The sequence below is a fragment of the Acomys russatus genome, chromosome 2 (genome assembly GCF_903995435.1).
Source record: "Acomys russatus chromosome 2, mAcoRus1.1, whole genome shotgun sequence".
In the NCBI taxonomy this organism is placed as follows: Eukaryota; Metazoa; Chordata; class Mammalia; order Rodentia; family Muridae; genus Acomys; species Acomys russatus.
In genome coordinates this window covers 68,915,968-68,940,864 of record NC_067138.1, presented here as the reverse complement: position 1 = coordinate 68,940,864, position 24,897 = coordinate 68,915,968, and the positions used below count along the sequence as shown (strand labels likewise).

Below are 24,897 nucleotides of genomic sequence, written 5' to 3'. Positions count from 1 at the left end.
TTGTTCTGTAGTCTTTTCAGATAAAGAAATTTATTTTTATCGAAGAATATTTAAGAATACAAAGAAATATCACTGATATATTTTCTTTTCCTTTTTATACACTTACAAACACAATTTTGGTGTAAATATAATATAATATCTTTAGAACAAAAATATTTCAAGTAAGAACAAAAAATATTATGAAGAAACTATGGAGAACTATTACGAAGACTTTGTGTCTGTGCAGGGGTGGCTAGAGAAGGAGCCCTGGCTTTATCTAGTAGTCACAGACACTGGACCCTGTTGTCATGGTGCCTCACTATTGTATCAATCTCAACAAGTGCTCAGCCAGGAGACGGAGACCTCGATTTTCTGTTGCTACCTTAAAAAAATTTAAAACATGGCTAATTGGTTTAAATCGTTAAGAATAACTTAGTGTCCTTCTCTCTCTTGTGTCTAAATGTGCTTACAGGTTCGTTTTTAGACAGTACATCTCCTCTGTTGGCAATTGCTGCCTGTACAGCCCTGGGTGAAATTGGCAGAAATGGTCCTCTCCCAATCCCCAGTGAAGGCTCTGGATTTACTAAACTGCACCTGGTAGAAAGCTTACTCAATAGAATCCCTTCCAGTAAAGAAACAAATAAGGCAAGCCTCTTTATTTTGTTCTCTTCTGGAATTCTTTGTTTCTATTCATAGTTGTATAAACTAACTGAACCAAGTTATTATGAGCATAGCCATCTGTCCACACCCCCCATGCACATCGCAGCTGGAGTAAGGCGTGACTGATGATTTAAAACATGACGAAGGTGAAATTTTGATAAAGGTTTTTACTTTTGATTCAGGGAGACATAAAAGATAATGTTATCTTTTGACTGAGTTATTCTAATTTAATTCCTTTATAGTTAGGCATTTAGTAAAATTAAAAATTCATTGAGGAACCTTTTTTTTTGTCATACAGAAGCTGGATAATAAAATACTCAATTTCATGATTTGTATAATTTTAAGGCAGTTCTCAATCTTACTTTTTTACAGCCCGTTTGGTTGAAGCAGTGTGAATAATCCAAGGGAAAGAACAGCTGTAGTTCTTTTTAAGTTGAGATAATTGTTTTCATAAACTTAAAGACGTTCTTTGCAATTAAAGTACCTGATGTTGAAGAATAAGATAATTTAATGAGTAGAAAAATACCAGTTATTATGTTTTTTTGGTTAAATACTGTAATCTTGTTCTTGGTTTAGCTGCCATTTAAAATCCAAACAGTCACACCCTGTGATTTTCTTTTTAACTATCAATAACCAGTGATTATTAGCCATGGATGAATATTACAATGTGTCCATAGAGTGTGCTATAGGTTTCTCTATATTAAACATAAGTCTTTAAGGAGATATAGTGAAATAGGCATAGTTGTCATTCTGTATGAGGTATCACAGAGTTTCAGAGAGCTGATATAACTTGCCTAAAGGCTACTAAGTAGTACAGATAATTTGTTCTTAGGTCTTCTGGGCCTGTAAATCACATTTGCCACCTTGACAGTTTAAATGATAAGCCTAAGGCTTTTCTTTTCCTTTTTAATTTTTGTAGGTATGGATCCTTTATGGGCTCAATTTCTGTTTTTAATGTCTTATAAATATAACATTGTAAAATTGGGTGTTTTTGTAACAAAGGCGTTGGTATATGAGGCAAATTGCCTTTTCCTGTCGTCTTAGGGATACTGTTTTGAGATAAATCTGTTAATTTGTTTAAAATTTAAAAAAGAATCTGTGCTCTTCCAGATGAAAGAACGAGCAATCCAAACATTGGGCTATTTTCCAGTTGGGGATGGGGCTTTTCCCCACCAGAAACTCCTTTTGCAAGGTCTGATGGATTCTGTGGAGGTATTTATATTTTTATTCAAATAAAAAGCATTTTAAATTGTTTTGCTTATTATGACACTTAATTTTTTTATATTATTAAGAGTTATTAATTAATTAATTTTTGTATGTGTGTTATCACCTGCATGCAGTGCTCACTGAGGACAAAAGAATGCATTGGATCCCCTGAAACTGTAGATGCAGATGATCCTCAGTCACCATGTGGGTGCTAGAAACTAAACCTGGGTTCTCTAGAAGAGTGTCAGTAGTCAGAAGCACTGAACTATCTCTCCAGCCTATTCTCTGAGATTAAAAAAAAAAAAATTAAACATTGGTTAATTTATCACATACTTAATTTCAAATTTAAGCTTTAGGCTTGTTACTGTGTTAGACAGAGCTTCATAAATTGCGTGTCCAGGAAGACTCATTATTTTTGAGTGACATATGGTGTAGTATAAATAGGAGAAACCAGTTGCCCTGCGTGGAGAGTTAGTGCTGGTATTCTAGTGGCTCTTGGGTCTTTGATGCCCAGTATAGTGGGAAAAGAACTGTGGTTAGCGAATACTAGCAAACTGTAGTGTATCTTAGCATGACCTAATCTTGCCTCTGCCTCCCTTAGAGATGGTCCTTCGCATTTCCTCACATTTAGTGTGCCAGCCTCTTTGCTCTGAGCTTCTGAAAAACCTCGTACTTCCTTTTCAGATTGTTGCTATGCTCCTTAAAAAATTTTAAAACTATTTTAACTATATTAGATTATTTAGATACAATGACTTGGAAATCTTTTTGTTATAGCATTTATTACACCTTCTAACTATACACGGGAGACAGAGTCTGCTTTGTTCACCATTATATAAGTGTCTAGCAGTGTGATTGCAAAGGCAGATTCTCATAAATATTGCTAAAAGTAAGTGAATAGGAAGATATTTGCATAGAATGCAGGAGAATCCTAAGGAAGGGTGTGATTGTAACTGAGGATTTGGGTATAATCTACTTGGAGGGGAAGTTACTGCTGAGCCTTGAGGGATGGGAGAGAGAAAAAGACTTTAGTTGAGGGTAAAAGATGTAAGGATTGAGGTAACTGAGCCAAAGAACTGGTTTTGAAATTCAAGCCTAGATTTTTTTTTTTTTTGTTTTGTTTCCCCTCTGTTGGAGAGTGAATCCAGGGACTTGCCCATATTAAGCGTGCATTCTATCACTGAACTGCATCCCCATTCCCATGTAATGTTTTCAGAGTGAGCTATAGTCGTGCCCGCATCACCAGAAGCCCGTTGTCCTAGTTACTTTTCAGTTGCTGTAACAGAACAGCACAACCAATGCAACTTGAAGAAGAAAGCTTATTTGGGGCTTACAGTTCAGAGGGCTAGTCTGAGCATCATGGCGGCACACAGGCAGGCATGGCATTGGAGAGTAGCTGAGTGCTCATACATACCCATATCTACAAGTGCCAGTTAGAAAAAGCTAACTGGGGACGGCCTTGCCCCAAAGCCTGTCCCGCTGACACAGTTCCTCCAACAAAGCCATACCTCTTAATCCTTCCCAAAGCAGTTTCACCAACTGGGGGCCACATACTCACATATGAGCCTATGGGAGTAATTCTCATTCAAAACACCACATCAGTTTAACCCTCCTAACCTCTTGAAAAGAAGGTTATGTCGCCTTTTCTTTGTAACGTCGATTCTCCTTGTGTTTAAGTTAACAAGAGCTTGTTGAGGCTCTCCCTGTCTGTTTAATGTGCATTGGTGTTTTGCCTGCATGTGTATCTGGGTGAGGGTGTCAAATCCTCTGGAGTTGGAGTTATAGACAGTTGGGAGCAGTCATATAGGTGCCAGGATTGAACCCCAGTCCTCTGGAAGAGCAGCCAGTGCCTGCCTTTCTTTCTTTCTTTCTTTCTTTCTTTCTTTCTTTCTTTCTTTCTTCTTTTTCTTTTTCTTTTTTTTTTTTTTTTTTTTTGAGACAGGGTTTCTCTGTGTAGCCTTGGCTGTCCTTACTCCCTTTGTAGACCAGGCTGGCCCGAACTCACAGCGATCCGCCTGCTTCTGCCTTCCGAGTGCTGGGATTAAAGGCGCGCGCCACCATGCTCGGTGCTTAGTGTATTTTTAATATGATTTTGATGTCCTTATTTTGTTAAAAGTTTAGAAATACAGAAATACTTAAAAACCAAAAACATTGAAGCAATGTGGAAAGATTAAAGGATAAGGATGAATGAAAAGCCGTGGCTGTGAGAAGCAGAATCTGTTCATAGCCAACTAAAACAAAGTCCTATTGTGCTTTCTGGTTTGTTTCAACCTTTTTGTGTTTTGGGTGCCAGGATCAAACCTACGGCTTTACATGTGCTAGACAAGTGGTCCTACTAGTGCATACCTGGCCAGCTCCTACTTTAAGCTTCATTATGGGAAAATTCAAGCCTATACAAAAGTATTAAGTCTCTTTATTTCCTCTATACATAGTAAGCTTAGATGCTTTATCATTTCTAAATGTAGCTGTAAGGTTTTGGTTTGTGTGTGTGCACGCCAGTTTTGGCATCAGTAATAGGAAATATGTAATTAACAGGTAGATAAACAAATTAATGATTAAATTCCTGATAAAGATCCTGTCTGTTAACTTGGCACAGTAGTGCACACCTATAATCCCAGCACTTGGAAGGCAGAGGCAGGTGGATCTCTGCGAGTTTAAGGCCAGCCTGGTCTACAAAAGTGAGTCTAGGACAGTCAAGGCTACATAGAGGAGCTCTGTCTCAGAAAACCAAAAACCAAAAAGCCAATAAGGGGAAAAAAAAAAGCTCAAAGATCCTCTCTGTTGAAATAGCTTTTCTCAGCTTTAAAGGTCCCCAGAGAAGCTTTTGACCAGAGCTACTGTAGAGCTGAAACCCTCCGCCATCTTTCTCTAGATTAGGAAGCTATGGTGTGAGCACTTGATGATTCATGAAGACTGATGAAACACTAAATGGAAGAATGACAGTGACAGTGCTCACGCCCTCATATGCTTCCCGGTCTTGATTGCATCCTTGTTTCTCTTATACTTAAATGTTTCACAGTAAACAGAAAAATGCCAGAGGGTACTAAGGCAGATGCACTTCCATGTTGCGACAGTGATTCCTGCTTGTAAAAGTCAGAATTTGCAAATTAAAATATAAATATTTGAATATTTAACTACACAGCATTTTATTAGGTTTTTAAAATGTATACATTTATATTATTACATAAGAATAAAACTACAAATAGCAGGAAGAACCACAAGACAATCAGGAATTATATAAATATTACATTCATAGTGATTTGGCTATTTGTATTTGGCAAACTTGAAGTAAACATCTTTCCTATCTTGTTGGGTCTAAATTTCTGAATGAAAATCAATATCTATCATATCTCATCTCTATTAACCTAAAACGTACATCTTGATCTAAAAGCATCTTAACCCCTAACCTACTAAGCTTAATTGAAAACGAAACTATCTGGTCTTCAACCCCATTAGAGATTTGAGAAGGAATAAAACATAAATACCTGAGTGAACCAGAAGTTCAGGTTAAGCAGCTTCCAAAATGGAAAAAAAAAAAAGAGAGACAGTTTACTGCCTGAACAGTCATGCAACACTCTCTGTAACATTGGAGCATCCTCACTGGCCTTCTGGCTCAATATATCTGACAGACATATTTATGAGGCAAGAACTATAAAGGACTTGCTTACCCTGTCTTGGCAGAGTTCGGTTGTTGAATCTTGCCTGCCTCTAAACTTGCCCATTTTTAGGCAGAATTCTGTCTGTGGCAGAAGTGAGGACATTTTGCCCAGTGGCTTGTTTGCCACATTGGAAGCCAACTCCATAAGGAGATCTTTTGATGCTCAACATCTTCTTTGAGGTAGGCTGGGTGTTGCCAGGAGTTAACTTGTCTTGTTGTTGAAGAATCTTTAGAATCTTTAGAATAATAAAAACATCTTTAAATGCCATATTCTGTAAGTCTCTGTGGCTTTTGATGACCTTATTTAACTATTTTACTTTATATATCTATAGAATCATATCTATCTATTAGACCTAGAATATATATTCTTGTGATAAAATTAGACTAGTATTTGACATGACCATGATTTGCATCAATATACAAAATTCAGTACCATTGAATTAAAAAAATAACCTTATTTGTGCATAACAATTAAAGCCTTGAGTTGAGGAGTAGATTCAGTAATCCACCTTTTGTTCTATCCTCCCTCTATATTTCTATATCCCCCCTTCTTTCTCTTCAGCTCCTATATCCTGACCTACAAAAGAAAGATCGGGGAAAAGAGAGACATCCCTGAGTCCAACCTAGTTTCCTCTCTGTATAAGACCAATAATAACATAACCAACTCCTGATGAAAATAAGCATCTGTAGACTAAGAGAGTAAACAGAAACCTAGCCAACTCCCTTTACCCCCTTAGAAGAAATGGGAAGTTGTTCTCAAGGTTTTTTCAGGCTGATTTAGGGTGAATAATACCTTTGAAGTGCGCCCCACAAAAAACGGGGAAAATAGTTAAGTAAGCCAGGGATAGCGTTTGTGGTCCATTTCCCAAATGTTGTGAAATTCCAGGTGTAATAGGAGCATTTTTAATGTTTGGCTCGCAAAACAATTTCAAACTTAAAATGAAAATGTAAGAATAATGCATAGAACTCCTGTATACCCTTTGTTCTAAATCTACCAAGTTTTAGCGTTTTATATTTGCTTTATCATTCTCTACCTTTTTTCAGGACCTTTTGAGGGTAACTTGCAGGTATCATGGAAGAGTGTGAGGACTTTTTATAAATATGTAGTGGCCATTATTCATTATGCAATTACTACAGTCAGGCATACTGAATAGTAAATATATTATCTAAATTAACATCGTTTAATCCATATAGCCTGGTGAGGTGAATGATGACACCGTGCTCATTTAACCAGTGAAGTTGTTGAGGCCCAGAAAAGTTTACATACGGACACGTGAGAGTCTGAGCTAGAATTTGCATTGCTGTTTCTGAACTGTCCCAACTTCCTACATAAAGGTCTCATGTTTCCAAAAATTAAAAACCACTGCAAAACAGTTCTGGGCTGAGGGTGAGATGCAGACTCCTGGAGATCAGAAGTAATATTCAGATCCTGAGTTCTCCAGTCCTTCACTCTTGAATCACCAAGATAGCTTAAATGAGGCAAAGGTGAAAATAAAGCCTGCTGAGAGAAGCGAGGTATCGAGCAGCTCTTTTATAGAAATGGGTATTTTGGGGGAAATGATCTCTTGTTCATGGGTTTTACTCTTCTTCATTGTAGGCCAAACAGATTGAACTTCAGTTTACTATTGGTGAAGCCATTACCAGTGCTGCAATAGGAACTCACTCTGTGGCTGCTAGAGACGCTTGGCTGGTGGCTGAAGAAGAATATGTGCCTCTTGCTGGTAACAAATACTTACCTAATTGATTTACAGTTGCTGAGTGCCTTTCTTCTGTTCTTTATCATATTGGAGGCAAAAATAAGTTTTCCCCAACTATTTATACATGCCTTACTAATTTGGTCTGTCAAGGAGGATTAAAGAAGATTGAACATAGCTGGGCATGATGGTGCCCTCCTTTAGTTCTGGCATTCAGGAGGCAGAGGCAGGAGGATCTTTGAATTCAAGGCTAGCCTAGTCTACCTAGCGAGTTCTAGCTAGGGCTACGTAGTGGAATCCTGTCCCTCCTTCCGTGCCTCCCCCCACCCCAGTAAGGGAGAGAGAAAGATTAAACATAAAAATTAGAAGGTTCCCAGCCTTTTGTATCTAATTCTTTACTATGTAATGAAGCTCCTCTGTTCCTGCTAGTCCTAGAAGGGCACTAGACTTGAGCGGCTGCATCAGGGAGAGAGCGTGTATGCGGTTCCTCAGTGTATGTCACAGATTCTGAGGTTTCAGATTAAGGTGATGTGTGCCTGTAATAACAGCACTTGGGAGGCTAGAGTAGGAGGATTGCAGACTGCAGGGTCCGTGGGATATATAATAAGGTCAAAGCTAGTCTGGGCTGCATAGTGAGACTTTACCTCAAAAGCAAATCAAAACAAAAACCCACCAACAGCAAAGGAAAAGAAAAGCAAGGGCTAGCGAGACCACTCTTCAAGTGCTGCCAAGCCTGATAGCATAAGTTTTGGCTCACATGGTATAGAAACAACTCTGGCAGAGCTGACCTCTGACCTCCACAGGTATGTTGTGGCATGTGCTCTCTTGCATGTGTACACGTATACACAAAATATGAATAAGCTCAGTGTGAAAATTAAAGAAAAAACCGCAAAGGAAAATACGCCCCCGCCCCCAAAAGACAGATATCTTCTTGGGTTGATTCAAGATTAGAATTGAAATATATTTTAGTATTGAACCAAGATTAAAAAAAAAAAATCTTTATATTTGACCAAGTTCCCTGAATGGGGAGAAGACCTGTGGCACTCAGAGGAAGGATAGCAGGCTACCAAGAAGAGACTTGATACCCTATGAGCATATACAGGGGGTGAAATCCCCCTCAGTCACAGTCATAGGGGAGGGGAGTAAGGGGAAAATGGGAGGGAGGGAGGAATGGGAGGATACAAGGGAGGGGATAACCATTGAGATGTAATATGAATAAATTAATAAAATTTAAAAAATTCTTTAAAGCTAAAATAAACCCCATAAAGTATTCATATTTTTCTTCTTTGCTGGGAAAATTAGGAATGTTTTCATGGTAACAATGCCATTATGAATTGTATCCCATAATGAATATAGTTATTGTACTTGTTGTTACAGTTACCATTTAACACTATAGTGTCATTACCTATTATTTTGTTATGTATCATAGAGAGACTTGAAAGAAACAGGAGAACAGTTTTCCCAGCTGTGTAAGTAGGATGAGTACCTTTGGTGGAAGCCACAGTAGCTCTCTGAGGCTGCTTTTTGAGGGTGTGAGGTAAGGCACGTGGACATTTGTACATGGAAGGAAGGAGGACCATTCATCAGGCCCAGCACTGTTGAGACTGTGAAACCGAGAAGTAATGGGGAAAGAGATGTGTTAGAGCTGGAGGAGAAAAGTAAAGTTCAAAGATACTGCTCAGCTTGTTTTTAGATGGACGTTTAGAAAGATTTAGTAATGAAAAATTGCTGAGCTTAAAGAGAGTGGGATAATTTTCATTCCAATGAACTATAGTTATTTGAGTAACTTAAAAAGATTATTTAATTTTTGTTAGCTTCTGGACATTTTTGGTCATTTCAATTTTAACATTGAGTTATTGTATGATTATTTATTTAAATAAAGGAAATTATGTTTGGGTACTATACTTGTAATCTTTTTGCTTATTCCTCAGGTGCCAAAGTAAATGATGTTGTCCCGTGGGTTTTAGATGTCATTTTAAATAAGCATATCATCAGCCCCAGCCCACATGTGAGGCAAGCAGCCTGCATCTGGCTCCTTTCTCTTGTGAGGAAGCTAAGTACCCACATAGAAGTGAAGGTGAGCTTCATAATATAAATTGTCTATGTGATGAATGTAATGATCCCCACTGTGAGGCAAGCAGAAAGTATGAAGGTTGAGTCATTAAGAACTAACTGAAGTTTTGAAATAATTACCATAGGAAGCAGTGAAGGGTGATGATCTGGTTAATTGGTAAGAAAATGATCTACATATGAATATGTAAAGTCAGAAGGGCTTAGATGGGCAGACTCATGTTGGGACAACGGTTAGACTGAATGCTTAGCCTGCCTGTGAGGGGTACAGCTTCAGGTAATGTGGACACCTGTGGAGATGAGTACATGGGAAGGTTCATAGCTGCCTTGGTCCTAAGACTCTGGCCTCGAAGTTCCTTAACAGTGAGATCCTTGTTTTCCTGAGAGGTGGAATTTCAGTGTTCTGGTGCCTTTTCTTTCAGTCACATCTTAAAGAGATTCAGAATGCATTTGTTTCCGTTCTGTCAGAAAATGATGGTAAGTTGTCGGTACATATTTGATTTGTCACCTTTATATAACTTGTATTTTAAATTTTGAAAAGTATGGGCTAATGAATTAACAGTGCAAAAACTTTTTAGCTGTGTGACTAAAACAAAACCAGCCACATTGTGTTAATCCCAGTGTGGGAGGTAAGAGGCAGGGGAGTTATGAGTTCTAGGCCAGCCGGTTACACAGTAAGATTCTATCTCTACCCCAGAACTGAAATGAAAATAAAAATAAAAATTTTTAGTATTAAAGGTAATTGTATTAAGGTAAACGCCAAGGTTAGCTTGCACAGTACTATCCCCGCCCCCAACTGAAGTTCTAAAGTACAAGAAATTGAAACTCTTATATATAAATTAGAACATTTTCTACAATTTTACATTAGTGCTAAACTTTTTCTTCTTCTGATTACTTATCTTCATTTAAGTAATAGTGTTAAAAAAAATCTTACTTAAAACGTGGACTTGTTTGTATTACCTTTATTTTCCTAAAATTGGATATGGGTCTCTTAAAATCCTAGGAGAGTGTTTTATCTAGAATATAAACAGTGTACATTGATACTCTTATACTGTGGTTTTTATAGTGACACTGTAGGGTTGGGGGTTTTTTTTTGCATTTTATTAGTTTTTGATCATGATTTTCATTAACTTGTGACGCCATGTCTACTGTCTTGATTTAGGGAAATAGAATGCTTCTGTTTTTATATCTTTACTTTTATATAATTTCAGAGTAAAGATAATTACTTGAAGGAAAATAATGGGCTAGGAGAGAAATTTCTTTTAGAATAGTATAACTTTGTCTACCTCTCTTGTAGAACTCAGCCAAGACGTTGCCTCCAAGGGGCTTGGGTTGGTGTATGAGCTGGGCAGTGAAGCAGATCAGCAGGAACTGGTGTCTGCACTTGTAGAAACACTTATGACTGGCAAAAGGTATAGTGAGTTTTAATATTCATCTGTGAACACATAGGACAGCGAGAGTACGACATGGAAGGAGGAGAAGTTCTACCTCTACTTTCTTATTAATTCACTGAATCTTAGTGGTTGTTAATTTAATTATTCCAGGCTATACTTTACTTTAGAAAAATTCAAACATGAATGGTCCCAGGACAATTAACGCATTGGATTAACCAGATGTATTACAGTGTTTTCTAAAAAAAGTTCAGCTGTGATAAGAAGAGCCCTGAGTGCCGTCCGTGCCCTGATCTGTAACGAGCACATGAAGGGACACGGGCTTCATAACTGCTGCTGCTTTCTGTTGCCTCCTTGAGGGAAGGGATTTTTAATGTGTAACACACTGGCTCTAACTTATTTATTTATTTACTTTAAAGAATTATTTATTACGTATACAATGTTCTGCTTGCATGTACACCTGCACACCAGAAGAGGGCACCAGATCTCATTACAGATGGCTCTGAAGCACCATGTGGTTTCTGGGAATTGAACTCAGGACCTCTGGAGGAGCAAACAGTGCTCTTAACCACTGAGCCATCTCTCCAGCTCCTCTAACTTTATATATAGATCTTTAATATTTGTAAATTTGTTTTGTTTATATTTAAGAAAATTTGCAGTCTGATAGAAAAGAATAGTTTCTGTCTTTCAACACTAGACACAGGTTTTTATTAATTTGCAAATGACTTGTATCCATTTGCTTATTGTTGGTATGGAAAATTTGAAGCTAACTTAAAATCTTGTTGATTCCTTTTAGAGTTAAACATGAAGTTTCTGGAGAGACAGTGGTATTTCAAGGGGGAGGCCTTGGCAAAACACCTGATGGGTAAGTGTTCTAAATCTAAATCCGTTGATTAGCTCGGGGAGAGCAGGAATGTTATTTGTGGATGGATAAATAAAAATGGTATTGGAAAAACCACTACTGTCTTAGATTGGGTTTCCTTGGAGACAGACTCTGAGACAGAGATTTGTATGCTGGAATTTATTAGAGAATACCTTAGGATTGTTCTTGGAAGCAGTGCGCAAGTAGACAGCTAATGGCAGAGGGACGGCTGAACTGAAGCCATAATGTCATTGGACAGTGGATTCTTGAGGAACGTCAAGCCAGGGTGGCATGCCCGTTTAGGCTTGCCTTGCTTTGAGCTGCAGAGCCTAGGCCTCTAGGCTCACTTCTTAGGCTTAAATTTATGCCTGCTCAGTGACTAATCATTTGTGGTAGGCTGCTTTGTGGGAGGCCATGACCTCAAAGACTAAGGTTAGTTCTCAGGGACTGACAACAACACTAGGTTCAGAACTGTCTGCTCCCAGGAAGCAGAGTCGTGATTAGAGACCTTGCAGCATATACATTTTTTTTTTCTGGGAAAACTTCTTGTCTTAGATTATTCTGCCAGTTTGTTATTTTGAATCAATTTAGGTGCTGTACCTCTTTTATTATTATTTTGGTGTGGTTATATTGTTATTTTTCCTCTAAGAATTGTCAGATAAACTATGCCACCGACTCTGTCTTCCTGTGACATTTGGAACAAGAGAACACTGCAGGAGGTTTAATCTGTCACCTTGAAAGTTCTTTTTATATTTCCTTTTGTCTAGATTATTTCCAAACTTCGCCCCCTTCCCCCCACCCCACCCCACCCCCACCCGCATACTTCCTGCACCCCCCTCCCCACCCTCTCTCTCTGTTGTTGATTTGTTTTTTCCTCTGAATTTTTCAGGGATGAGGTCTCATTATATTGTCTTTGTTGTTTCTGAACTAGTTGGCTCATTGACTCCTCTGGTATGACTACAGAGGTACAAACCACTGCACTCTAGCTTATGAATTAAAATTTGCTAGTTTTTCACAAAATGGTATTTAAACATATATAATTTATTTAGAGGAAATTTAACATAGAAATATTTTCAAATGACTCATGGTTATGAGAGATTGTATACACAACATGATGAGTTATTGCATTGTTTTCAGAGGTGCAGAGAGATTCACCTCCATGCAGTCACATTTTAGGTATCATGTCTATTATTAACAAATACTTGATAAAAAGCAACTTAGGCTGGAGGGTTTATTCTGGTTCACAGCTGGAGGCGTCAGGTCCATCCTCGAAAGGAAGCAATGGTGGTAGATGGCTACATGGTTGCAGGTGTGTTTAGTTGGGACTACTCCTCACCTCTTAGCAGAACAGAAAGGAGAGGTTGGACAGGAATTGGGACTGCACTATAACATCTCAAAGCTCACCCCTTGGTAGCTTCCTTCCTCTACACAACAAAGATCCACCTCTCATAGTTACTACAGCCTTCCACAACAGCACCATGAGCTGGGAACCAGATGTGAAACATTTGAGCCTATGGGAGGTATTTCACAGGCAAATCGCAACAGGTATTTCGCAGCAGAAAGATTTAGGAATTGTTGACAATTGGGGTGTATGACATTTTATATTCTTCTCAATCTAGTTTTCAGTCTCCCCAGTGATGATTATGATATTAACAACCAAGGGTAGTAAGTACAGTTTAAAAAAGAGCTCCTGTAATACTGGTGGTGAAATTCACATCAAGCCAAAGATAGTTAGAAAAAAAAATTTTTTTTTTTTTTGTTTCTAAGCCAGGGCCTTTCTACTTACAAGGAGCTTTGCTCTCTGGCAAGTGATCTTAGTCAGCCTGATCTGGTATATAAATTTATGAATCTGGCGAATCATCATGCAATGTGGAACTCCAGGAAGGTAAGTTGCTATTTTGTTTCATATCTTTCTTAAATTTTCCCTGGAGATCAAACCCAGGGCCTCATGCATACGTGGCAAGTGTTTTACTGCTGACCTATATACCTCCAGCTCTCACTGAGTTTTTAGTTTTTACTTTCTCCAAAACCAAACTTGATACATTAGCTATGTAGTGCCAGTTCATGTATAGATAATTGTGAAAAGTGTGTGTCTGAGAGTCAGAATACCATATTAGCCATTATTATTGCTAAAAGCTGGAATCCTAAGTAATGCTCTCTTCAGGTACAAATTTGAGAAATAATATTTTGTAGCCTTTTTGTATTTACTGTGTTACTGTTTTACTCTGGCAGTCATGTATAAGTTACTGTTTGATATTTTTAGGGTGCTGCTTTTGGTTTTAATGTAATTGCAGCCAGAGCTGGAGAACAGCTGGCTCCTTTTCTGCCTCAGCTGGTTCCTCGACTTTATCGTTACCAGTTTGATCCCAACCTTGGAATTCGACAGGCTATGACAAGTATTTGGAATGCATTGGTCACCGACAAATCAATGGTAAGTGTCTGTGAACCTGTGTGTTAGGAAAACACGGTAGCATGACTGAGGTACCACATAAGACTTAAACAAGTACATCACCCCTTTGTATATTTATTTGCTTTCATTGCTTGTTTGCTTTGGTCTTTCAACGATGCTATAATATTTACTGAGGTCTCAAAACGAAAGCAAGCTGAATGTTCACTGGGTGGATAGATAGTTAAAAGAATGACAGAACAGTCACACAATGGGATATTATGTGATAACAGGCATCACTGATGCCATGGAGAATGGTTCACAAATCTATGCTTAAAGAGTAATTTTAGTTGGGAAGACAGACAAAAGAAATGGTCAGTTGCCATATATTGTTTTATTTCTTGGTTCTACCATCTGGGTGTTGATTACTACATTCAATCCTCCTTTTAGATATGAAGGTTTCTCAGGAACTACCTCTGAATACTGTTGTCCTCTTAGCTTTCTTTTTACTAATTCCTGGGCATAGAAACATTCTGTTTAGTGTAATGATTCTCAGTTCTGTACTGGCTCAGGTAGGACATGTACTCATCCATATTTGCACATCTAACTGCCTGCGTGGTGACTTCACTTGACTTGTACCCATAAATGTAGCCTGTCCAGTAAAGAGCTGAAAATAAAGGAAAAGAGACATATTTCCTTCTTTATCCTCACTGTTAATTTGTTTAAGCTAGGAAAGATAGTGTCTCCTTCCTCTCTTGTCTGTGTCTTATGATGTCCCCAGTCCCACAATGAATTTAGTAGCAGTTTCTGCTCTTATGAGGATTTGCTTGAACACACTCCTGTCCATGATGACTCCTGATGACAGATCATCACCACCCTTTCCTTCTCTCTGCCCTGTCTTAAATTATCTATTTAGCAGTAAAAGTCATTTTGAAAATTGAAAATTGATTTTGGTTAAAAATTTTAAATGGTCTCTTAGTTCACACTTTTCCCAATACTGGAGTTTGAACTCAGGCTCTTAAACATGCCAGGAAAGTGCTCTACCAATGATAATATTTCTCTTTTTAAAAATACTTGCTTTGATACAAGATCTTACTGTGTTTCATGCTGTGTTCTGAACTTTTGGCCTCCTCAGCCTCCTGAATAGCGTATAGGGGTGCACACCTGCTTTCACCTTGCAGTTTATTGTTCCACTGAGTCAGCCATCAAGTTGTTATCGCCAAAGCTTAGATCAAACTCACTGTCCTTCTGAAGCATTATGTGGTTATTTTTGCACCAAACACTGTAAAGTATGAAGGCAAGTGAGACACCATCTTGCCATTAAGGTTTCTAGTGTAATAGAGCAGTGCAGTAATGAATTATCTGACTGATTTACCTTCAGAAGGTGTTGTGGGAACATGGCAGAGAGTCAGTAGGCCAAGCTCTATGAGAAGTTACTTGAAGTTTTGTTGCTGGACTTTTACTACTTTGTAGGCTCTTCTTTTTCCTCAGTCTTTATCCCTTCAGCTTCATCCTCTATCACTAGATAGGAGAGAAAGGATAGATCCTTGAATCTTAAGTTTTTTCCTTTTGAATGACCAACAACTACCAACCTGACCTACTGAGGCACTAGCATTTATCTACCCTCTGAAAAGTTCCCAGAATTCCAAAATCAACACAATTGCAGAAACTGCAGCTGGCAAAACCATGCCTCTGCCAGAGCATGAGGCAAATCAGTCAGCTTCTGCAGACAGTCAGAGCTGCTCCATATCCCCACACCTAGGATTAAAATGAAAGCATATTCTTCTAATTTTTTTTTAAAGAAACCAAAATTCCAGAATTTTCAGTACAAAGTTGGACATGGAGGATGATTGCAGAGGCAGTGTATGTATGCAAAGAAACAGACCTGAGACTAAATAAGATACCTACCATATGTGGCAAGATAGTCACGGGGGCTTTGTGTCATATAAAGCCTCCGCGATTAGACTTTATTCCTTTGCACTGTGGAAAAGAACCAGAAAAATTATCAGTGTTGTTGGGAGGTGAATAATTGGATTGTTCAGGATTTTTTTTAAAAAAAAGTATTATTTTTTATTCAGTTAATTTATTCAGACTACATCTCAATTGTTATCCCATCCCTTCTATCCTCCCATTCTCACTCCCGCTTTCACCCTATTCCCCTCCTCTATGACTGTTTCTGAGGGGGACCTCCTCCCCCTGTATATGCTCATAGGGTATCAAGTCTCTTCTTGGTAGCCTGCTATCCTTCCTCTGAGTGCCACCAGGCCTCCCCACCAAGGGAATATGGTCAAATATGGGGTACCAGAGTTCATGTCAGAGTCAGTCCCCGCTCTCCACTCAACTGTGGAAAATGTCCTGTCCATTGGCTAGATCTGAGTATGGGTTTGAAGTTTACTGCATGTATTGTCCTTGGTTGGTGCCATAGTTTGAGTAGAAACCCTGGGCCCAGATCTGCCCGTCCTGATGTTCTTGTAGGTTTCTAGGACCCTCTGCATCCTTCTATTTCCCCATTCTCCCATGCTTCTCTCACCTAGAGTCCCAATAGGATGTCCTCCCCTCTGTCCCACTTTCCTGGTAGGTGAAGACTTTCATGGGACATGTCCCTTGGGCTAGTGCCCAATTATAAGTGAGGATATACCATAAATGATCATACTGAGTGACTTAACCCAGAAGCAGATTGTTCAGGATTTTTACATTTTCCATTTTTTCCATTTGCTTTCATTAGGTGGATAAATATTTGAAGGAAATTCTTCAAGATTTGATTAAAAACCTTACCAGCAACATGTGGCGAGTTCGAGAATCCAGGTACCTCTTGGAAAATTAGATTAGCCAGATAGAACTGGAAAATTCCCCATCAAATTTCTAAGTTTTTTTAAAAATATGGTATAATAAAAATTAAGCTAAAAGAAACATATTTTTAGTTAAGTGAGTTCTTTATCTATTTAAACTACTTGATTTGTCTAAATTAGTTTATAAACATGAAATTAACAAATTTGTAAATCATTTGTTAAATTGTTAGCCCTCAAGTTGTATAATTTCATGGCTTTATAGTGTATAGATTTTATTTATGTATACTGTATGAACACACTCAGTGCCTGTTACTTGCTCGGTGATATGCCAGACATTGAGAACACACAGGTGAGTTAAAAGTGATGTATTGGTGTATCATCCAAAGGGATTAAATTACAGTTGTAGGAATTGACACTTAATGATTTGTATCAGATGTGATATATTTGAAGCAGTACTAGAATAATTATTGATTGTCTTGGGGTGAGAGGTTAGGATTAGAAATACAGATAGAGTTGTATTATTGCTCAGTATGACTATTTGATAGTAAAATATTGGACTTGCTTGATCATATATTTGAAATCAAGTTTTTATTTTCAGCTGTTTAGCTTTGAATGATTTATTGAGAGGAAGACCTTTAGATGACGTCATTGACAAACTTCCAGAAATGTGGGAAACACTTTTTAGAGTACAAGATGATATTAAGGTATTATAGAAATAAATCTACATTTATACATAGACCAATTTAAACTGGAGTCATCAAAATATGCTGCAGATTTTTAAAATGTATATATTTTTAAATTCCCTATTTAGACAGTTTTAGGGAAACTGTAGTTTTATCCCTAAATTTCAACTTTGATGTATATGTAAAGTTTAAAGTTTGGGTATCTTTATTTAGGTCTAAACTGAGCTGATTTAAAGAGGTGGCTACGGCTTACCTTATTTTGCAATAGAAATCTAATGCTGTTGTTGGATTTGAAGGAAACCCTCATTTTGAAGGGGTGGTTTCATGATTCATAATGACTAAAATTTCAAAAATTAGGCATTCATTTCCAAATAATGTGATTAATGAAAAAATCTCTGAGTTTTTCTTGGGTATTTCACTTGCTTCATATTACTATAAAAATGAAGTAATTAATTTAGGAAGCAAATGGTTTATCTTAGCTATTTTATAAGTTATTATCAGATGGACTCTGTTGTTTGGGCCTATGACAAGGCAGTTTGTCACGGTCAGAGTCTAAAGTGGAAGAAAACATTTACTTGGAGTAAAGAGCAAAGAGAAGGAGACAGAGTCTGAGGCTCCATAATCTTCGTCAAGGCCTTGCTCTTAGTGGTCTAGACTTACTTCCCCTATCTCTAAGATTCTAGTAGTGCTCTCTTGGGACCCAGCACATAAACCTTTGAGAATAATCAAAAGTCAACTAACTTGGACCCCAAGGGGCTCACAGAGACTGAACTACCAACCAGAGAGCATCCATGGGACAGATCAAGGCCTCACACATATGTATGTGACAGATGTACAGCTTGGCCCTCATGTGGGACCTCCAACAGCAGGAGCTGGCGCTGACTCGGACTCTTGTTGCCTGCCTTTGGGTCCCTTTCCCCAACTGGATGGCCTTGCCTAGCCTCGATAGGAGAAGTTGCGCTTAATACTTAGTATGCCAAAGCGGGTTGGCACCTGTGGGAAGTCTTCCTTACTCTGAGAAGAAAGGGAGGGGGCATGGGGCACATGAGGGGAGGCTAAGAGGGAGGGCTCGGGAGGAAAGGAGGGAGGGAAAATTCCTATCGGGATATAAAATTAATTAATTAATCTACAAAAAAAATGCAACTAAAGTTGGATCTAAACTAAAGGATCTAAAGATGGACTATCTAAATTTTAAACTTTTTTGATAGCCTTAAAATTAGACCACTAGGCTTATTGCTTTATTTATTCATTAGAAAATTCTAATTCTTTTAGAATCTTCACAGATTTTTATGTATTTTATAATACGTTGAATTTTTAGACTGTTGGTAGTAGCTATCTTTTTATATGGCCAAAAATAGATCATATATGTATATATGAATGAATGAGATCCGCAATGGATAAAGAGCTTAACAGAGCAACATATATTTAAGTCTGTAATTGGAAGTTATGTTTCACTATTTTGTATTAGGATCCAAGGTAGTTAATTATACATAGAGTTGGGGAATGAATGTTGTCTAATATGTATAATGCCAGGCTTTTTCCCGCCCCCCCCCCCCTTCACTTTTAGGAGTCTGTACGGAAAGCAGCAGAACTAGCTCTGAAAACTCTGAGCAAGGTGAGAATATTCCTCTCAGTGAGATAGAGCAGGGCAGGGCTCACCGTAGATTGGACAGTGCCCCCCCCGACCCCATCTGAGATAATGTTGGCTTGTAATCAGCTTCTTGTGTAGTTTACTGCTTTTAAGAGTGAATAAGAAAGTGGGTCCCATTACATTATGCTTAGTGAATCTTGAAAACACCTTATACTCTCAGTTTCTGTAAATGATGAGCTTCTGCAGGCCTCTACATGAGCTGTGAGGTTTTCCTCTGACCCTGAGGAACACATTGCACACCACATGAAGCCATATGTGTCTTTCAGCATCCTTCCTAAATGTATGAGGCTGGCAAGCTTTTTGAAACTAAGTAGTCTGCCACTTGGACTTAATTTTGTAATTTACATTCTAATTGCTTGAGCCTTATCTTCAATCACATTACTGAGTAGTAAAAGTGCGTTTTAAATCCTGGTGCCTCTCATGTCTAGGTTTGTGTTCTTTGCCAGAATATTGTCCTGCCACCTGTATTGGTGAAGACGGTTATACACAGACCACTGTTAAAAAGTGCTTTCATATACATTTTTCATCACACCTGCAGCTCCTTTGGTTCTTATTATACAATTCAGAGAGTAAAAAGTTAGAGAATAAAATATATTATCAGATTTTCTGCTTAGAACTCAGTAACTGGTCATTCCATTATTTCCCTCCAACCCTCATAGTACATAGAAAGTAGACTCACTCGTTTTTTTATTCCTGATAGTGACATGGAAAGCACTTTGTCAGAGAAATGCTTTAATAGTTGAGAGGCCAGCTTCACTAATGTCCCTGCTCTTTGTATGTGAGGTTTGTGTGAAAATGTGTGACCCTGCCAAAGGAGCAGCTGGCCAGAGAACCATTGCTGTCCTCCTGCCCTGCCTTCTGGACAAAGGAATGATGAGTCCTGTGACGGAAGTCCGAGCCCTCAGGTGTGGTTTGGTTGAAGTGAATGTACTGGAAGTAGTTAGTTTCTAGCCAGTCTGTAGAACATGTGTTTTCTTGAATGTTAGATCTTTAAAATATGGAAAATGGACTGAGGAGAATCTATTGAGGTAACCTGAGCATTTAGGAAGAAATGAGAGTCAGTATTTTTATGCTCGTATTTCACGGAGACCTTGATCTCAGCTAACGTCTTGGACTACATATTATCCTATTGTCATTGGCCCCTTTTCTTAGCAAGCACACCTTCCTGTTGTGCCACAGGTCTTTAAGGGGCTTGCTTATTGGATATAATCAACCGTCCTCTGTAAACTAATCTATATGGTGATCATTAATGGCTTCTAAATCTAATAGCTGAAAGGCAAATGTGGAATTTAATGATGGTTCAGGCCGTCCAAACCTGGCCACAGTGATGACTCTCATAGGGTAAAATGACACAGCAGGATGTGCATCCTGATGTGGTGGGATGGGATATATTCAACATTGCTTATGAAAGAGCCTTGGTTGTTTTGGAGGCAGAGTCTACCCATGTAGCTCACTCTAGCCTCAAACTAGTGATCCTCCAGCCTCATACATCAAAATGCTTGGATTACTGGCATAAGCCTATTTTTAAAATAATTGAACCATTACTTGATTTAGCCTATATATATATAGGGGCTATGTTAAATAACTCAATTGGAATATAATCAGTGAGGTCAAGTGAGAGTAAAAGAGAAAGTTTGGGACTGCTAAAGAGTTTTAAGAATTAAGCTGGGTGTGGGTAAAGGCCATCAGAACTCTGTGAGTTCAAGACCGGCCTGGTCTACGTAGCAGGTTCTAGGTCAGCCAGTGCTGTACATAATGAAACCCTTGTCTCAAACAACAACAATAACAATAAATTTCAGTTTAAAGATGCTAATGGATAGACTTTGAACTCTGAATTTGGATTCCAACAAACTATGATTTTTTTGAGCCTCTCCATATTTTATATGTGCCTGCTTAAAAATATCTGTAATTTTTTTTTAAGTGAGAGGAGATAAGAGACCCTGGGTTCAGTCATAATCAGAAACCCCACCTCCCAGTTGTTAGGACCAGGTTTGAGCCATATGAGTATTTACTTGAGTGCAACTGCTGAGCATTCTCATGGTTAGGTTGTAGGTGTCTTAGTTTTGGTACAAGGACTCAGTTGTTGTTTTCTGTGTGTCTAGCATTAACACCCTTGTGAAGATCAGCAAAAGTGCAGGAGCCATGTTGAAACCACATGCACCCAAACTCATCCCAGCACTGCTAGAATCCTTAAGTGTGCTGGAGCCTCAGGTTCTCAATTATCTGAGTCTCCGGGCTACAGAACAAGAAAAGGTGAGTTGATAGCAGAAGTGCATTGCTAAGTATTGATGAGGTATGATCACTGTTAAAGACCCATGCAGTGTCGAAGAAAAACTCTGGTAACTGATGATGCTTTTACTCTTAATCACTACTTGCAGTGGGGTTTCCTTGTTTGTTTGTACTTTAGAATTTTTTTCCCCTAGTGGGAAAGGCCTGTCCATCTTACATGCTTTCGTTAATCAAAATTGACAACTTATTAACTTAATTTTAACAGTCTAAAAATTATTTTTATTTATTTTTTGGTTGTGAGCCTAACTTTTAACAGCTGAGCCATCTCTCCAGCCCTATTTTTATATTTTTAGGGGCTGGATCTATACCTAACCATCTACAAAGTGTCTAAATATTTATACATAGATTTCAGTAAAAAATTGCTCTGCTTTGTCTTTGATCAGTTATTTTTTTAAAGATTGTATATTATATATTTATTGAGGAGAAATGAAATAAACCTGGAAGGATAGAAAGTAATCATAGAAGTCCCCATTACTGTTTCCTAGGGCTTTAAAAAATTCCTTTATAGTTAAAAGCTACAAAGCCTCAAATATTCAATAAAAACAAAATCAGATTTTGATTATTGTTCTGTAACCTTTTTTTTTTTAAATTTAATGGGTTATAGTGTATGTATCTATTTCATTTCATTCTTTTGAATTCATTCATACTGAAGTCAGGTGACTATTTTTGTGGGGAGGCCTTTACATCATTAAAGATTATAACCCCTCTTTTCCTCTATATCTTTGATAACATTGAATAATTTATCATAATTGTATTTAATTGAATATAATTGAACTACATTAGTCTTACAAGCAAGAGCCTTATTGTTATATTTTGAATATTTCTTTTACATACGTCATCCACTATCTTTTTATACTCTCCTAGCTCCAGCCTGCTCATCGCCCCCTCCCCTACCCCTCCCCTACGCCTCCTCCACCCCTCCAAAACCCAGACCTTGTGCTTGAAGCACTATATCCATTGAGCTAAATTCCAAACTTTTGGATCTAGAGAGGTATCATAGCAGTTAGCTAGTCTTGTAGAGTAGTGGAATTCGATTCTCAGTACCCAGGTGAGGCATTTCATAGCTTTCTGGCCTTTATGGGCATGCACAATTCAGTTGCACATGTCTCCCTTTATACATAAAAGAAAACAACAACAGCTAAACTTGTAATTCTTAACTCCTTTTTGCCATTTATATATTTCTGTGAATTGTGTTTCTATTTTATGCCTAGTATTTTCTTGACTTTCTTTTCTTTTTATATTCATGTTTGTAGGACTACCTGGCCTGTATAATATGTAATGTTAATGTTTTCTCTCAGTGCACTATTTGACTCTTTTGTAACTTAAAAAATACTTAATTTTAATTTTATGTGTATTGGTGTGAGGGTGTCAGATCCTCAGCAATTGAAGTTATACACAGTTGTGAACTGCCATGTGGGCGCTGGGAATTGAACCTGGGTCCTCTGGAAGAACAGCCAGTGCTCTTAACCCATAAGCCATTTCTCCAGTTCCACTATTTAATTCATTTGCATAATCTAATAAATTACTTGTTTTGTTTGCCTATTAGTACTGTTGTTTCTTTATTCATCATTCTTTCCTCTTTCAGTAGTAGATTTGCCACCTCATATAAAGTGTTTACTAGTATTAAGATTTAGGGGACATGAAATTTTATCTATGCTTTGCAAGACTCAGCAAATCACTTTGGCATGTCTTTTCTATGAATAGTAATAATCTTTCCCTAGGGTAATTTTGATCAAAATATCATTGTAGATGAAAATTCACATTATAAAGTTAAATTAAATGTATTATACACATACACAGTTTTTGTTTTTTTCTTAGACAACTTTTTAAATATTATGTAGAAATTCAGTATATCCTCTTTTTAAATAGAGAGAGAAACCAAGACCCAAAGGCTGATTGACTTGCTTAGGGTCATAGTATGTTTTTCAATAAATGAATCATTGCTTAATTTTTTTTGTATAGGATGAGGGATTGATCCCAGGGCCTTGTCAGTGTTGCACATACAGAGTACTAGTGAGGGGTGCCACCACCAGCTGTCATATTTTGTTTATTTCTAACTGTTGTCTGAATTTCTGACCTTTAAGGAGGTGTTAATTTTACAGTTAAATTGTTAAGTGAGGTCAGAAGAAATTAGCATTAGGCTTTCATCTGATTTCATTATTATTTAAAAGCCTTTAGTTTGAAAATAAGACCCCTTAGAGTTTGTGTGGCTAATTCATGACTAGTTGAAAATCCTGAGTGGCTTGAGTTTGTGCTTTTTAGGCTGCAATGGACAGTGCTCGACTCAGTGCCGCCAAGTCCTCTCCCATGATGGAGACAATCAACATGGTGAGTTTCCACATGCAGCAGAAAAGCTCATTTGGTTCTCCAAAGTGCAGTTCTCCACAGGCTTCATGCTATATAACAGGAGACAGACTGAAGGGGATGAACTGGCAAAATACTGTGATTGCAGTTGTACCTATTTATGAACATTTTAAAATTTCTAATAGGAGTAAAATTTTCTGAATGGCAGAATTAGTCCAAATTTGTGTTACATGGTAAACAACATATTAAGAGATCTATCTATAACTCTGTATCTATTTGTCTTTGGTTTATTTATTTTGGAAAGGTTCAGAGATGAGCTATTTATTTATTTGATGATGATGATGATTATCATTACTTTTTGCCTACTTTTGCTTGAGAAATTTCTTTGCAAAGGACAGGAAGGTGTAAGCTCAGAGGTATTTTAATGAGATAGGCAGCACAGAAGGTGGGTGACAGGAACTGAACAAGAGTGATGTGTTTCAGATGTCAGAAACATAGGTAGTGAAGAGTTGGTGCTTTCAGGTTCTGAAGTCTTGGCAGAGTCACCTTTTGGGTACTTCCTGCGGTGGTGATCAAGAGCTGACAAGCTTCCGGAAGTTGTTTGCTAAGCAGATCACAAACGTGGCAGTTTTGTGTCTTCAGGGGACTGCCACCAATATTCAGTCTAAGACTCTTATGTCTTGGTTCTATTATTGGAGCAAATGATAGGAGTACTGAGAAAACATCATTGGGAATATTAATAAAAAATAAAGTGTGTGATTGTGCTTTAAAAAATATAACAAGCTGTGGTGAAGTCACCTAAGAAATTGACTTATTTGGGGTCTAGTAGGCTAGACTACTATGGAAGGACAGTTTTAATCTAGGCATTTATACTAGATATAGCTTGACAGAGGGAGATTGAAAGAGGTAATCAATTGTTTCCTCCTTTAGTAAAGTAATCTTTTTCATTATTTTTATTTTATTTTTAATGTTAAACCATTAGTAGATTTTCTCTTTGTAGTACTGTGGTAGTTTAATTCAATCAGAGCAAAATCAAATCAGTGACTTTTCAACTTTCTGTTGAATCCAGTGGGTTTATTTGACATAGATAGTTTTAAAATGAAGATATGGTACTGACTTAATTATTTGCTCAAGCTTACATTTATTTCTATTATTTCTCAAAGTGCCTGCAATATCTTGATGTTTCGGTGCTGGGTGAGCTAGTGCCTAGGTTATGTGAACTCATCAGAAGTGGTGTAGGTCTTGGAACTAAGGTAAGAAAGTGTGTGTGTGTGTGTG

General features: G+C 37.8%; 1 protein-coding gene across 1 annotated transcript in view; it reads left to right on the top strand.

Moving 5' to 3' along the window:
- Window positions 1-24,897, top strand: part of Ecpas (Ecm29 proteasome adaptor and scaffold) — a 118,146-nt gene that overhangs the window by 76,738 nt on the left and 16,511 nt on the right. The window contains exons 22-37 of the mRNA XM_051162553.1: window positions 452-624; window positions 1,750-1,851; window positions 7,098-7,221; window positions 9,126-9,271; window positions 9,687-9,741; window positions 10,562-10,676; window positions 11,452-11,520; window positions 13,285-13,402; window positions 13,781-13,948; window positions 16,629-16,708; window positions 17,291-17,396; window positions 18,943-18,990; window positions 19,810-19,931; window positions 21,129-21,279; window positions 23,578-23,643; window positions 24,783-24,872. Of these exons, the coding sequence (XP_051018510.1) occupies window positions 452-624; window positions 1,750-1,851; window positions 7,098-7,221; window positions 9,126-9,271; window positions 9,687-9,741; window positions 10,562-10,676; window positions 11,452-11,520; window positions 13,285-13,402; window positions 13,781-13,948; window positions 16,629-16,708; window positions 17,291-17,396; window positions 18,943-18,990; window positions 19,810-19,931; window positions 21,129-21,279; window positions 23,578-23,643; window positions 24,783-24,872 (1,733 nt within the window). The remainder of the gene's footprint in view (window positions 1-451; window positions 625-1,749; window positions 1,852-7,097; window positions 7,222-9,125; window positions 9,272-9,686; window positions 9,742-10,561; window positions 10,677-11,451; window positions 11,521-13,284; window positions 13,403-13,780; window positions 13,949-16,628; window positions 16,709-17,290; window positions 17,397-18,942; window positions 18,991-19,809; window positions 19,932-21,128; window positions 21,280-23,577; window positions 23,644-24,782; window positions 24,873-24,897) is intronic.